The 12301-nt window shown below is 40.3% G+C and overlaps 1 protein-coding gene across 1 annotated transcript in view; it reads right to left on the bottom strand.

Moving 5' to 3' along the window:
* Positions 1-4349: 4349 nt before the first annotated feature.
* The window catches only part of Hibadh (3-hydroxyisobutyrate dehydrogenase), a 137288-nt gene continuing 129336 nt past the window's right edge, over positions 4350-12301 (bottom strand). The window contains exons 7-8 of the mRNA XM_069996032.1: positions 8203-8359; positions 4350-5279 (exon numbers count right to left, since the gene is read on the bottom strand). Of these exons, the coding sequence (XP_069852133.1) occupies positions 5121-5279; positions 8203-8359 (316 nt within the window). The 3' untranslated portion in view covers positions 4350-5120. The remainder of the gene's footprint in view (positions 5280-8202; positions 8360-12301) is intronic.

The raw sequence follows: 12301 nt of genomic DNA, 5'->3' as shown, positions 1-12301 counted from the left end.
TCAAGTTAAGTCAAACTTGGTGTTGAGATTCACCTTAAACCTCAAGGTCTACATAGCACGTCTTCAAGGATTACATTTGGAACTGCTGTGCTCCACAAGGGGAATGAGTGCAGGTTTCATCTGCATGCAAGGTAGTAAAAGTATGGGCTGGATTAAGCTTACTACCAAAAATAATGCACATTGCCCGCATACCTTCCTTTCTATCAATCCTCCTCTTCCTCCTTCTCCTCAATCTAAAGTTTGCTAGGCAAGTGGCCTACCACTTAACCCATTCTCCAGCCACCTCTCCCATCCCCCGCACCGCTGCCTCCTTTTCAACAGCTAGCCTTGGACAGGCCCCTCCTATTTCATAGTTCATCTATCCTCCAGAACATTTAATTCATTTTAACAGGGTAAGCTAAACTTTTGACTAAAACAACTTTGTAGCCGGGTTGTAGCCGGGTGCCAGGGTGGCTCATGCGTGTAATCCTAGCTACACAGGAGGCTGAGATCTGAGGATCACGATTCAAAGCCAGCCAGGGCAGGAAAGTCCATGAGACTCTTATCTCCAATAAACCACTCAGAAAACCGGAAATGGCACTGTGGCTCAAGTGCGAGAGTGCTAGCCTTGAGCTGAAGAGCTGAGGACAGCACCCAGGCCCCAAAGTTCAAGCCAAAAAAAACAAACAAACAAAAAAACAACTTTAGGGCTGGGAAGGTGGCAGTGGTAGAGCGCTTGCCTTGCATGCATGAGGCCCTGGGTTCGATTCCCCAGCACCACATAAGCAAAAAGGAAAAAAGCCGGAAGTGGCGCTGTGGCTCAAGTGGTAGAGAGCTAGCCTTGAGCTGAAGAGCTGAGGGAGAGCGTCCAGGCCCAGAGTTCAGGCCCACAACCGAACCCCTCCCCCCAAAAAAAAACCAACTTTGGAAAAGAACTACATTCTGAGGGTGTGTGTGTGTGTGTGTGTGTGTGTGTGTGTGTGTGTGTGTGTGTGTGTGTGTGTGTGTGTGTGTGTGTGTGTGTGTGTGTGTCCCAGAGTTCAGGCCCACAACCGAACCCCTCCCCCCAAAAAAAAACCAACTTTGGAAAAGAACTACATTCTGAGGGTGTGTGTGTGTGTGTGTGTGTGTGTGTGTGTGTGTGTGTGTGTGTGTGTGTGTGTGTGTGTGTGTGTGTGTGTGTGTGTGTGTGTGTGTGTGTGTGTGTGTGTGTGTGTGTGTGTGTGTGTGTGTGTGTGTGTGTGTGTGTGTGTGTCAGTGCCAGGGCTTGAACTGAAGGCTTCATGCTTTTACTTGGCCTTTTTTTTTTTTTCATCAGAGGTCTTTTTTTTTTTTTTTTTTTTTTTTAAATTGTGAGAATACCATACAGAGGAGTTACAATTACATGGGCAAGATAACGAGTACATTTCTTATCAAGCATTGTTGCTTCCTCATTGTTTCCCCTTCCCATCCCTTCCCCTACTCTTCTCCTCCCCCCACCCAATCCTCCCCTCACCCCCCACCAAAGTTGTAGAGTTCGTTTTTCGACATAACGACTTGTACATCTCATTGTTGCAATGGGTCCACCTGTATCCCTAGTTAAACGATTTGTTTTTTCCCTTCCCCTCCACAAATTATACCAACATCAAAAACTTGGCTTTTTTGTTCAAGGCTGGCACTCTACCACTTGAGCTACACCTCTACTTCCTTGGTGGTTAATTAGAGTTACAAGTTTTATGGATTTTTCTGCCCTGACTGGCTTCAAACCTTGATCCACCAGGTGCTGGTGGCTCATATCTATAATCCTAGTTACTCAGGATGCTGAGATATAAGGATCTCAGTTCGAAGCCAGCCTGGGCAGGTTTGTGAGACTCTTGTCTCTCGCCACCAAAAAAGCTGAAATTGGAGCTGTGACTCAAGTGGTAGAGCACTATCCTTGAGCAAAAAAGCACAGGGATAGCATTCGGGCCCTAAGTTCAGGCCCTACAACCGATAAAAGAAATAAAAACCCTAAACCAAAAAAATCCTTGATTCTCAGTGGTCTGAGTAACTAGGATTACAGGCATGAGCTACCATTGCACAGCTACGAAAGACTTTTTGAGCAACAGAAAGCTATTTGTAACAAACTGCAAAGTAAAGTGAACTTGGCCTACTAGACAATAATATTTAAGAGAAAAAAAAGTTTATGCAGTTAGTAGTTCACCTAAGATAAATGTACTGCTGTAACTTCTACTCATTCAAATGTTCAAACACTGAACTCTTCATGTCAGGTGTTAAACTCAATACAGGTACTCAAAGCTGATATCCCACATTCTGTGCCCCCACAGAAGGCATCTTAGTCTAGAAGAGCATATAACAGGTAAGTCCTATAATGAGAGAATTCAACAAGCAGCTACAAAAGCAGGGGAAATGATAGCCTGAAGTTGCTGAGGAAGGCTTTACCTGACCGGGCTGTCAGGAGGGCAGGGAAAGTACACCTCAGGTGAAGAACATGGCATGTGCTAAGACACTGGGGTATGGAAACACAGAAGACTCGGGAAACAGAAAATACTGTGGGCACTATTTTCTGTCAGTACCTATGGAAGAAAACAAAAGCCAGAGCACAAAGGAACCTGAGCACTGTGTTTAACAGTTTCCTATTGGCTAAACAAATTTCAAGCAGGAAACAATTGGATGGGAACTCCATCTCAGATAAAGACCTCTTGAAGCACCGTGAAGGATGAATCCAGGAAGAATAGCCTGGTAGCTAAGAAGCAATGGTGCATCTAGAGACAGAAAGATTAGCTATTGATGTCTGCTTGGTGTGGGTGAGGGGAATGGTGGGTGAGTGACTGCAAATGGACCCCAGGGATTTTAGGAGGGTGATGCAAACATTCTAATACTACATTGTAGCAGTGGTTGTAGAACTCTCAATTTACTAAAAGCCACTTAATTGGGTAAAGGGAGAAAATTTTATTGAGAGTAAATTATCCCTCAATAAAGCCATTTAAAAGACTAAAAAGTCAAGCCCGGTGGCTCACCCAGGTAATCCTAGCTGCTCAGGAGGCTAAGATCTGAAAATCATAGTTCAAAGTCAACCCAAGAAGGAAAGTACATAATGCTCTTATCTCCAATAAACTACCAAAAAAAGCCAGAGTGGAACTGTGGCTCAAGTGATACAGCATTAGCCTTAAGTAAAAGCAGCTCAGGGGCAGTGCCCAGCCCCACCAAAAAAACAAAACACAAAAACTGAAAGAACAATTACAGCCAGATATTAGTGGCTCACATTCATAATCCTAGCTACTCAAGAGGCTGAGATCTGAGGATTGAGGTTTGAAGACAGCCTAGGCAGGAATGTCCAGGAGACTCTTATCTCCACTTAACCAGCAAAAAGTCAGAGTGGAGGTATGGCGCAAGTGATAGAGCACTAGTCATAAATGGATGGGCTAGTATCCCAGAGGATGAGAGACCAAGGAGACAAGTCCCTAACGACTGAAGCTGTGCCAGATGAGACATTTAGCTCCAGGGGAATAAAACAGCCAACTTGAACAGTAACTTGGGGTGGGTTGTTACTTAGCAAAAGCTAATTATATACTGTTTGTTTCACCTAGAATAAAATCCAATGGCTTGCCCTAGCCTTCAAGGCCCCATGTTTAGGCTCCCTTCACTTCCTGTCACTCCTCACCCCCAGCACTGTCCTACTCAGAACCTGTCCTTCATGCCCTAGGTCTGGGGTGCTCCTTCCTCAGACTTGCACGGCTTGCTCTGACTTCCTTCTCTGCTCCAATATTACTATATGAGAGACCTTCTCTTATCTCCCAACAATCATCCTTGCTCATTATTCTGCTTTATTGCTCTTGTAGGTCCTTATTATTACCAGACATATACATTAATTTCTTGCTTACACATAGCACACCAGAGTTTATATTCTTTAGGAGCAAAAGCTCTGCCTGGCTTATACTGTATCCCTAGTACTTATAATAGTGCCTGGAATTTTTTTTATCATCAGAAAAATGATAAAAGTAATAAATAATATTTTTGCCAGTTTGATTGTCTAGGCCTAGACATTACTTGGCATGTTTCCTGGGCTGGAGGTGGAAGCGTGGCAACGATGCTTCATACTGAGGCATGCTATACTGAATGTAGGCTTAATTCCATAATTTCTACGACCTAGAAAAATTCAAATGTCCACTACACATTTAAGCAAGGCAGCAGAATGTCAGCTTGCCACTGGTCAACTCTGAACTGTTCCTTTGATCTCCCACCTGCCTCTTTCTCTCCATCCTTTCCCAATTAGTCTGTAATTCTGCTTTGAAATATATATATATATATATACACACACACACACACACACACACACACACACACACACCATATATATCACATATATAGCAACAAAAACTCTAAGAAAATATTATCAGCATAGAAATTTATTTGAATTCAAAATAAGGTAGGTTATATTTAGAATAATGTAATAATTATCTAAAGGAAGTATCATCATTGGCTCTGAAACAGCCTAAAGATGTTATTCTTTTGAAGTCAAAAATAGGTATTAATAATGTACAAGGAAGCAAAAAATATAGAAACATGTCTGTGGAAACACCTGAAGTGGTAACAAGAGGGAAGCGCTAAGATACTGTGATGCAGTCCAAGTTATACAAACATGTGCTAATAGCTCTTTTGCTTTATTGCCAACCTGGAAGATAAATCAGTAGCCTGAGGAAGGCAAGCATATCACTTGGTTAACAGGACAAACGTCCCAAGGATACACATAGAAATTCACAATACTTTCTTTAATTCCTCTCAGTACATCAATTTCTTTCCTTTAGCATGGGTTTCATCCTGTTGACAAAATGTTTGGTTCTATTTGCAAAGTGACTCCACTCCTGATTGAAGTATCCAACAATTTAATTGAAGATGCTCAGGGATCAAACTTTTTAAAAAGGTCAATTCAGCTAGGTAGCAGAAACTATCAGTGACTTGCAGGGAAAAAAAATTTAGATAGTATGTTTGCTAAACAGATGAAAAGAAGAAGCAGTTAAAAATCATAGTGATTACTGTAACGTAGACAATCGAAAGCTGACAGATGACCTTTGATTAAACTCATTTGCTTGTGGAATGAGCTAGAAGGAAGCTCCAAGACAGTTTTGGTTCCCATCAGTGTCCAAGGCCAAAAGGCTCACTCAGAGGCTCTCCTCCTCCCGAAGAAACTGGAACACCGCTGAGAAGTCTTTCTTTGAGTAGCCCTTTGCACACATCATCCTGTAGATCTGATGGGCCACACTGCCCAGAAAGATGGGGGTCTTTGTGCTGGTTGCAGAGTCTTGTGCCAATCCCAGATCCTAAATCAAGCAAGGGCAGGAGGAACACATTGAGACTGGTGGTAAAGCCTTACTTTGGAACAGCACTTATAATACTTTAGGAAGTACTTTGTCAATTTTGAGAGTGTGACAAAAAAATTCTTACATGCGTTAAGTTCATATGCATGAACATATACACCTTTGAACATATACATACTCACATATTTCCCTTTCTTTTTTTCTTTTGATGCTGGTGATCAAAACCAGGATTTCATGCATGCTAGACAAGAAATCTTCCTCTGACTGAGCTGGTCCCTTAACCTTTAGATATTTTACAAGTGCTTTCATACAGCTGCAAAACTGCTCTAAACAAACTTTAATTTCTTCTTCTTTTTTTTTTTTTCAGTCCTAGGGTTTGTACTTAGTGTATCAATTCTTGCTAGCCAGACACTCTAGCATGAGAGACATGCACCAGCCCTTTTCGCTTTAGTTATTTAATTTTTTTTGTCGGTTGTGGGGCTTGAACTCTGGGCTTGGGCACTGTCCCTCAGTTCTTCAGCTCAAGGGTGGTGCTCTACCACTTGAGCCACAGCAGCACCACTCTGGTTTTCTGAGTGGTTTATTGGAGATAAGAGTCTCAAGGACTTTCCCACCCTGGCTGGCTTTGAATTGGAATCCTCAGATCTCAGCCTCCTGAGTAACGAGGATCACAGGAACCTGGCTATAGTTACTTTTCATACAGGGTTTCACATTTCTGGTCAGGCTGGCCTGATGGAAATCTTCCTATTTATGCTCCCCTCATAGTGGGAATGATGGTTGTGAGGCACTATGCCTAGCTTTTGGTTTGTTGAGATGAAATCTGGAGAACTTTTTACTCAGGCTGGCCTTAAACCCCAATCTTAGCCAAGAATACAGGTGAGAGCCACTGTGCCTGGCAAAACCTTGATTGCTATGTGTCTCCACAATTACAAGAGTTATGTGATTACACAGGGGAATGACTTTTCTAATTAGTGTTAAGTCTGTAAAACTGCTATAAATAAAAAAAAAACATGAAGGAAAATAAGATGTCAAAACAGGAAAGAGTTTCAAATATTACACCTTCCAATAAATATTTGAAGTATGCTGACAATGAGCCAGAAGCTGGGATTCAATGATGAACATGATCACCTCAGCCTGCACAAACTGTTAACTGAGGAAGAAAGACACAGGGCAGTCATTTATGGACTCTGATAGAAACAGTACTATCAGGGGAGCCAGGGAGGCACAGTCCTGGGTGCTAGGTGAAGCTTTCCAGAGGAAGAGGTGGCTGACCACAGAACTGAAAGATGAGTAGGTGTTATCTGGGTAAAAGCACGGGCAACAGAGAGGTAGCAGGCAAGAAAGAATGATCCTGGCAGAGGCAATAGCCAATGGGAAGGTTTGTGAGTGAGAGAACAAGAGGCAGAAATGAGTTCAATATGACTGAAGTAGAAAGAGAAGCGTGGAAAAACAAAAGTAGATTTGGGGAAAGAAGCAAAGACCAAATAATCCAGAGCAAGTTAGACAAACTATGGAGACAGACTTCAATCTGCCGGTAACTGGAAAGGAAGGAATTCAATAGGAAAAGTGACATAATCAGATTGTTACATATTTGAAAGTCTATTCCTGTTCCAGTGTGGAAAGATGCACTGGAGAAGATGAGAACAAAAGGCAAGGTGCCTAGCTAAGGAGGCTTGTGGCCTATGTAAACGAGGCGCAGCCCAGGTAGTGCTTTAAGTGGAAAAGGTAACTGGATGAATCCAAGGTATATTCAAAATGAGAATGGAAGTATGCCATGAAGAATGAGGTAAAGTGAGCCAACTAGGCTATCCAAGTGATGTATTATTACTTTGTAATAAAAAAAAAAAATCAGGGCTGGGAAGGTGGCTCAGTGGTAGAGCGCTTGCCTTGCATGCATGAGGCCCTGGGTTCGATTCCTCAACACCACATAAGCAAAAAGAAAAAAGCCGGAAATGGCACTGTGGCTCAAGTGGTAGAGAGCTAGCCTTGAGCTGAAGAGCTGAGGGACAGCGCCCAGGCCCAGAGTTCAGGCCCCACAACCGGCACCACCCCCCAAAAAAAAATCAACCGGGGGCAGGGAGGAGCTCTATGCAGAAATCTCAAAATTTACTAGTCTAAGAGAATATCCTACAGTTGATATCACAAATGAAAGTAAGCCATCAACTTGCTTTTCAAATGACTTAATTTACACATAAATCATATATACTCTTAAAGCAGGAAAGATGTACTCAGAAATAATGTAATGATCCCTTTCTCTTGTGATGTGCATATATAATGCCATGCATTAACAATCTGTTAATTCTTACTGCTCTTACACTAAGGCATTGGTAAAGTTAGTAAATTAATATAAATTTATGATGAAAAGTAAAATTTTACAGCTCATACCATAAACAAACTTGAGCCCTGGGGCTTGAACTTTGGACCCAGGCATAGTCATTGAGCTTCTTTTGCTCAAGGTTAGCATTCTTATCACTTGAATCAGTGCCATTTCTGGCTTTTTCTGTGATTAATTGGAGATAAGAGTTTCATGGACTTTCCTGCCCAGGCTGGTATTGAACCATGACCCTTAGATCTCAGCCTCCTGAGTAGCTAGGATTACAAGTGTGAGCCACTGACACACAGTGCACAAACTCTTTTAATCCAAAAGCCAAGGAAAAAAAATAATAAAATAAATAAGATAATGTTTTACCTATGCTAAGTTTTTGTTCACTCTAGTAAGAAAGGGAAAGTCACTATTCCAGTAATTGTGCCTTCTAACATAGACATAAGAACTGCTTTATTAAGTTGCCTTCTAACATAGACATAAGGACTGCTTTATTAAGTTGGGGTTAGGAAAGAGAAAGTGAGATGCAAGGAGAGAAAAAAAACTAGGTCACGAAGCATTTTTCCTCTTCTTGGTTAGTCTTTACATTTACCATTTCCATACCTTAGCCATGAGGGTTGTTCCAAATCCACCCTGATAGTTATTAGCTGAGGGAACTCCATCCATCACCCCAGGGACGGGATTATAAGTGTCGCTTGACCAACACCGTCCAGAACTCATGTTTAGGATTTTAGCCAATAGTTTTGGGTCAAGCCCTAACCTGTCAAAGGTCAAAGAAAAGAAATGTTATGCGTCAAAATGTACACAGCATGCATGATTTATTTGCATATGAGGAGGCTCTGTCTTCACCATCTATTATGTCTTCTAAAATTAAAGCAGATTAGTATAAGAATCCTAATTTGAATTATAAGATAGTAAAAGCTAACAATTCAACAAGATCATTTCTGAGCCAAGACACTGTGTATTAAGAGAAACACTTCTGCCCTATCCTAACTATTAAGAAGCAATAATATATGACTGTTGGCTTGTCATACTCATGGGTTTTCTAGTCTTTTGGACATTACTAGTTTTATGTGTCACTTATGAACTTTAAAACAATAAGATTATCTCAATTTTACATTCTTTACATACATATGTTATATTTCAGAAGTACTGACGGGTAAATGATGCTTGTGTGGATGTGTATGGATGCATTTTTATGTGTATGTTTAGTCCTTTGTCTTTTATAAGAACACATGCAAGAGATGAGCCATGAGCAATGAAATGTGTTGAAGAAAAATTGCCATTATAGAAGAAGACATTTCTTGCTGCAAACTTTTCCTTATTTATAAAATCTTCATTAGACAACCTTGCTTATGAAGCAAGTCTGTCCATGTGACATATGCTATCTATTCAGAGACATACATTATAGTTCTGGGTCAACTGCTGATAAGGTTACTGATCCTGATGAAACAAAGCTTGCCCAAGCGGAAACATCATTTGTTCTATCACTGGGCTGATGGCATAAACGACTGTTTAATATGGACCTTAGGGGGAAAAAAGCCTCAAAATGTTCTATTGTTTTGATTGTAATGATCTCAATAGTTTGGGAAGCATAGTTTTCTTAAGTATCACTCAATGAAGTTTCAAATAAAACTTTATATCCGTAAGTTTATTGGTTTCTTCCATGCAAAAGGCTATTATAAAACAGCTGTCATAAAAATTTTGTTTTGTCTTAAAACAAACCTCTTCTAGAAAATAATAAGAGATTGAAAAGATATACTTGTGTTAACAGCAAACAAACTACATTTTTACACACTTAAAATGTTGCTTACTTTGTGTGAGTGAAATATATACATTTCAAAATCTAAGCATTAAGCCCAGTAAAAGATTTTTCTGATGCTAAAGGAGGGGTAAGAGCTAACAGTCAGGATATGAATGGACTTACCATGTAATACAACTGATACATAATTAGTCCTCAAGGGGTGGCAGTGGTTCACAGAATGCTGTGTGGCATACTGTGTGTCTGAATTCACCAGTGGCAATTATGTGAATCATGCTACAATCATGTATTCTTACTAAAGATTACAACAGATAAAGCAGATCCCATCTAAATGAGCACCATATAGTTACTTTAGCTGCATATTGCCAGAGAGATGGCCAGCAGTCACATTCATTCTTTTATAAAGATCCAAATCTATTGCATGTGTAGTTTGCCATGGATGCTTTCTTCCTATATACATAAAATCAAGCAGTCAGAATTATATGTGACATATGCCTCAGGAAAAGACAGCCAATGTGCTCCAGAAATAAGTGCAAAGAATAAAATAACAAATTAATAATTAGTTTACTGTATTTGCAAGTATATTCTCTAAGCACAATTGTTCAAGAACATAAATTTGTTTAATGTGCTACATAAAGAGAAAATTTCAAAGACCTTAAAACATTGCTTTTCCTGTCCATTTGAAATATTATTTTAGGGGTTTCCTAATTCAGGTATTCTCTTAAAATGATTCAATATCATTAAAGAAGTAGCTAGTCCCCTCTTAATAATCTAGCAGGTTATACCTAGACCTGTTTTAGTGAACACATTCGTATTTCAAAGCATCTGGAGGGATACAAAAAACATCAGGTGGCAGTTGCTTGCTCACTTTTCAAACCTGATGCTCCTTTCTGTCGTCCTGTAGATTCCCTTCAAGAAACTGCTACTCCCTCGTGCTTTTCCTCCCTGCCCCCCAACCTGCAGCAAAGTGTATCATTAAAAAGAGCAAGTGAGAAGTGTTTTGCATTTCATCTTTCTGAGGATTCTTTCCTTGGCACATTCATAACTGACAGTTAGAATTAGACATGATATTAAAATCAGTTACTGAAGTCTTCTGTCTTCCTCTGTGCCCACGGCTTGTAATGGTCTGAAACCAGCTAGAATACACAGTAATTGTCATTCAGAGAGTCTACCCTAGAACGTCATGCTTCACTGGAGAAGACTGAGTTTCCATTTGAAATCAACAAATTAATCCAAGACAGGTATCTGAAAGGGCAAGTTTAATAGGAAGCAGCTACTGGGCTCTCAACCATGATAAAATGTTATTGCTGTTTCCCTGTAAATTGGCTGGGAACATATGATACTTTCTGCATAAGAGCCCCATTGCTGTTCAGGAGATATACAGCTCAAGTCATCAAAAGGATGACAGTCTGTCAGTCCCCATAATAACTTGCCACTGGATGTGGTTCGAGAGTGCGTGTGTGCATGCATGTGGCTTTACAATTGCTGGAATGTTCTCTGAAATAAACAGAGAATTAGTTCATTGTTCTGACTGCATATATAATTCAACTCAAATAAACGTCACTGTGTCAAATCTGCTCACCTCTAAAACACATGAATGTTAAAAAGAACTTTTGGGGGAGGTAAGAATAATATACAAACTATTAAAAATTAAAAAGAATGAAAACCTTTTGCCTTCACAATAAAACCAAAGTTCTAAGGATCAAAAATGTTCGTTTGCTTTACAGTCTTTTGTAAGTATCTACTTGTTCAGTTTTATGTAAGAACAACAACAACAACAAAAAAAACCCAAAACTGAGATGTTTGCATCTTGGAAACATATCTGAAGATGAGCATAGAAAGCTCAGTTGATTTTATTGACTCATTCACTTATTCACCAATGTTTCCACAGACTTGCAATATGCAAATACTGTACAGGAGCCAAGTGCACAACAAGAAGTTAGAGGGGGCTATGACTGCCACCAGGAGTGGGTGAGCTAACATACACACCCAGATAACATGTGACTAAGGCAGAAGTGCCATGTTCTACCCTACCAAGCACTCACTACTCATTCAGGCCTTCATGGAACACCTATCATCTGCCAGTTCCTAAGATTCAGCCATGAGGACACATAGCCATTCTCCTTCATGGAGCTTATTTTCTAGGCATTAGAGAGGCAATAAACAAATGTGTGTGTGTGTGTGTGTGTGTGTGTGTGTGTGTGTGTGTGTGTGTGTGTGTGCATGCGTGTAGTAAATTCAAACACTATCTCACCACAGCCACAGATATTAATAACTACCATGTACAGAGCTCTTATTATGTGCCAGAAACAGTTTTTAGAGATTTATGTAGATTAACTCAGTCTTCACTACAATCTAAGGCCTACTTACCAGCTTTTACTATTTGTTGGTTTGACTGACTGATTGTGGTACTGGGATTTAATACCTAGCAATACTCTATCACTTGAACCACATCGCCAGCCCTTTTTTGCTTTAGCTACTTTTCAAACAGTCTCATGTGTTTGCCTGGTACCAGTCTTGGACCACCATCCTTCTATGGCTGCCTCTCATATAGCTGGGACTATAGAGCTGAACCACTGTGCCAGAGTTGCTGGTTGAGACTGGAGGAATCACTAACTCCTTTTTCTTCCTAGCTGGTCTCAAACTGCAATCCTCTCAGCTCTGCTTCCTGAGTAGATGGGATTACATACACATTATTTTTTAAATGAGAAAACACAGAATCTGTCCACAGTTGGATTGGTTAACTAGACAGATACCCAGACTTAGACTAGCTTAAGTCTTACTGTGTCCTATGTGCAGTGAGAGATCATAGTCAAGCAACCAATATGATGGAATTTTATCATTTATTTAAAAATCTGGTCAACATTTTGTAACAACCTCATTGTCATTTACCCTCTAATTTGAGGGTATATAAGAAGTCTTTCATCATATGAAAGAAAA

Source organism: Dipodomys merriami, unplaced genomic scaffold (genome assembly GCF_024711535.1).
Source record: "Dipodomys merriami isolate MVZ:Mamm:240054 unplaced genomic scaffold, mDipMer1.0.p SCAF_5, whole genome shotgun sequence".
Taxonomy (NCBI): Eukaryota; Metazoa; Chordata; class Mammalia; order Rodentia; family Heteromyidae; genus Dipodomys; species Dipodomys merriami.
The sequence above is the reverse complement of the archived record's forward strand: the minus strand, read 5'-3'. Positions and strand labels throughout refer to the sequence as shown.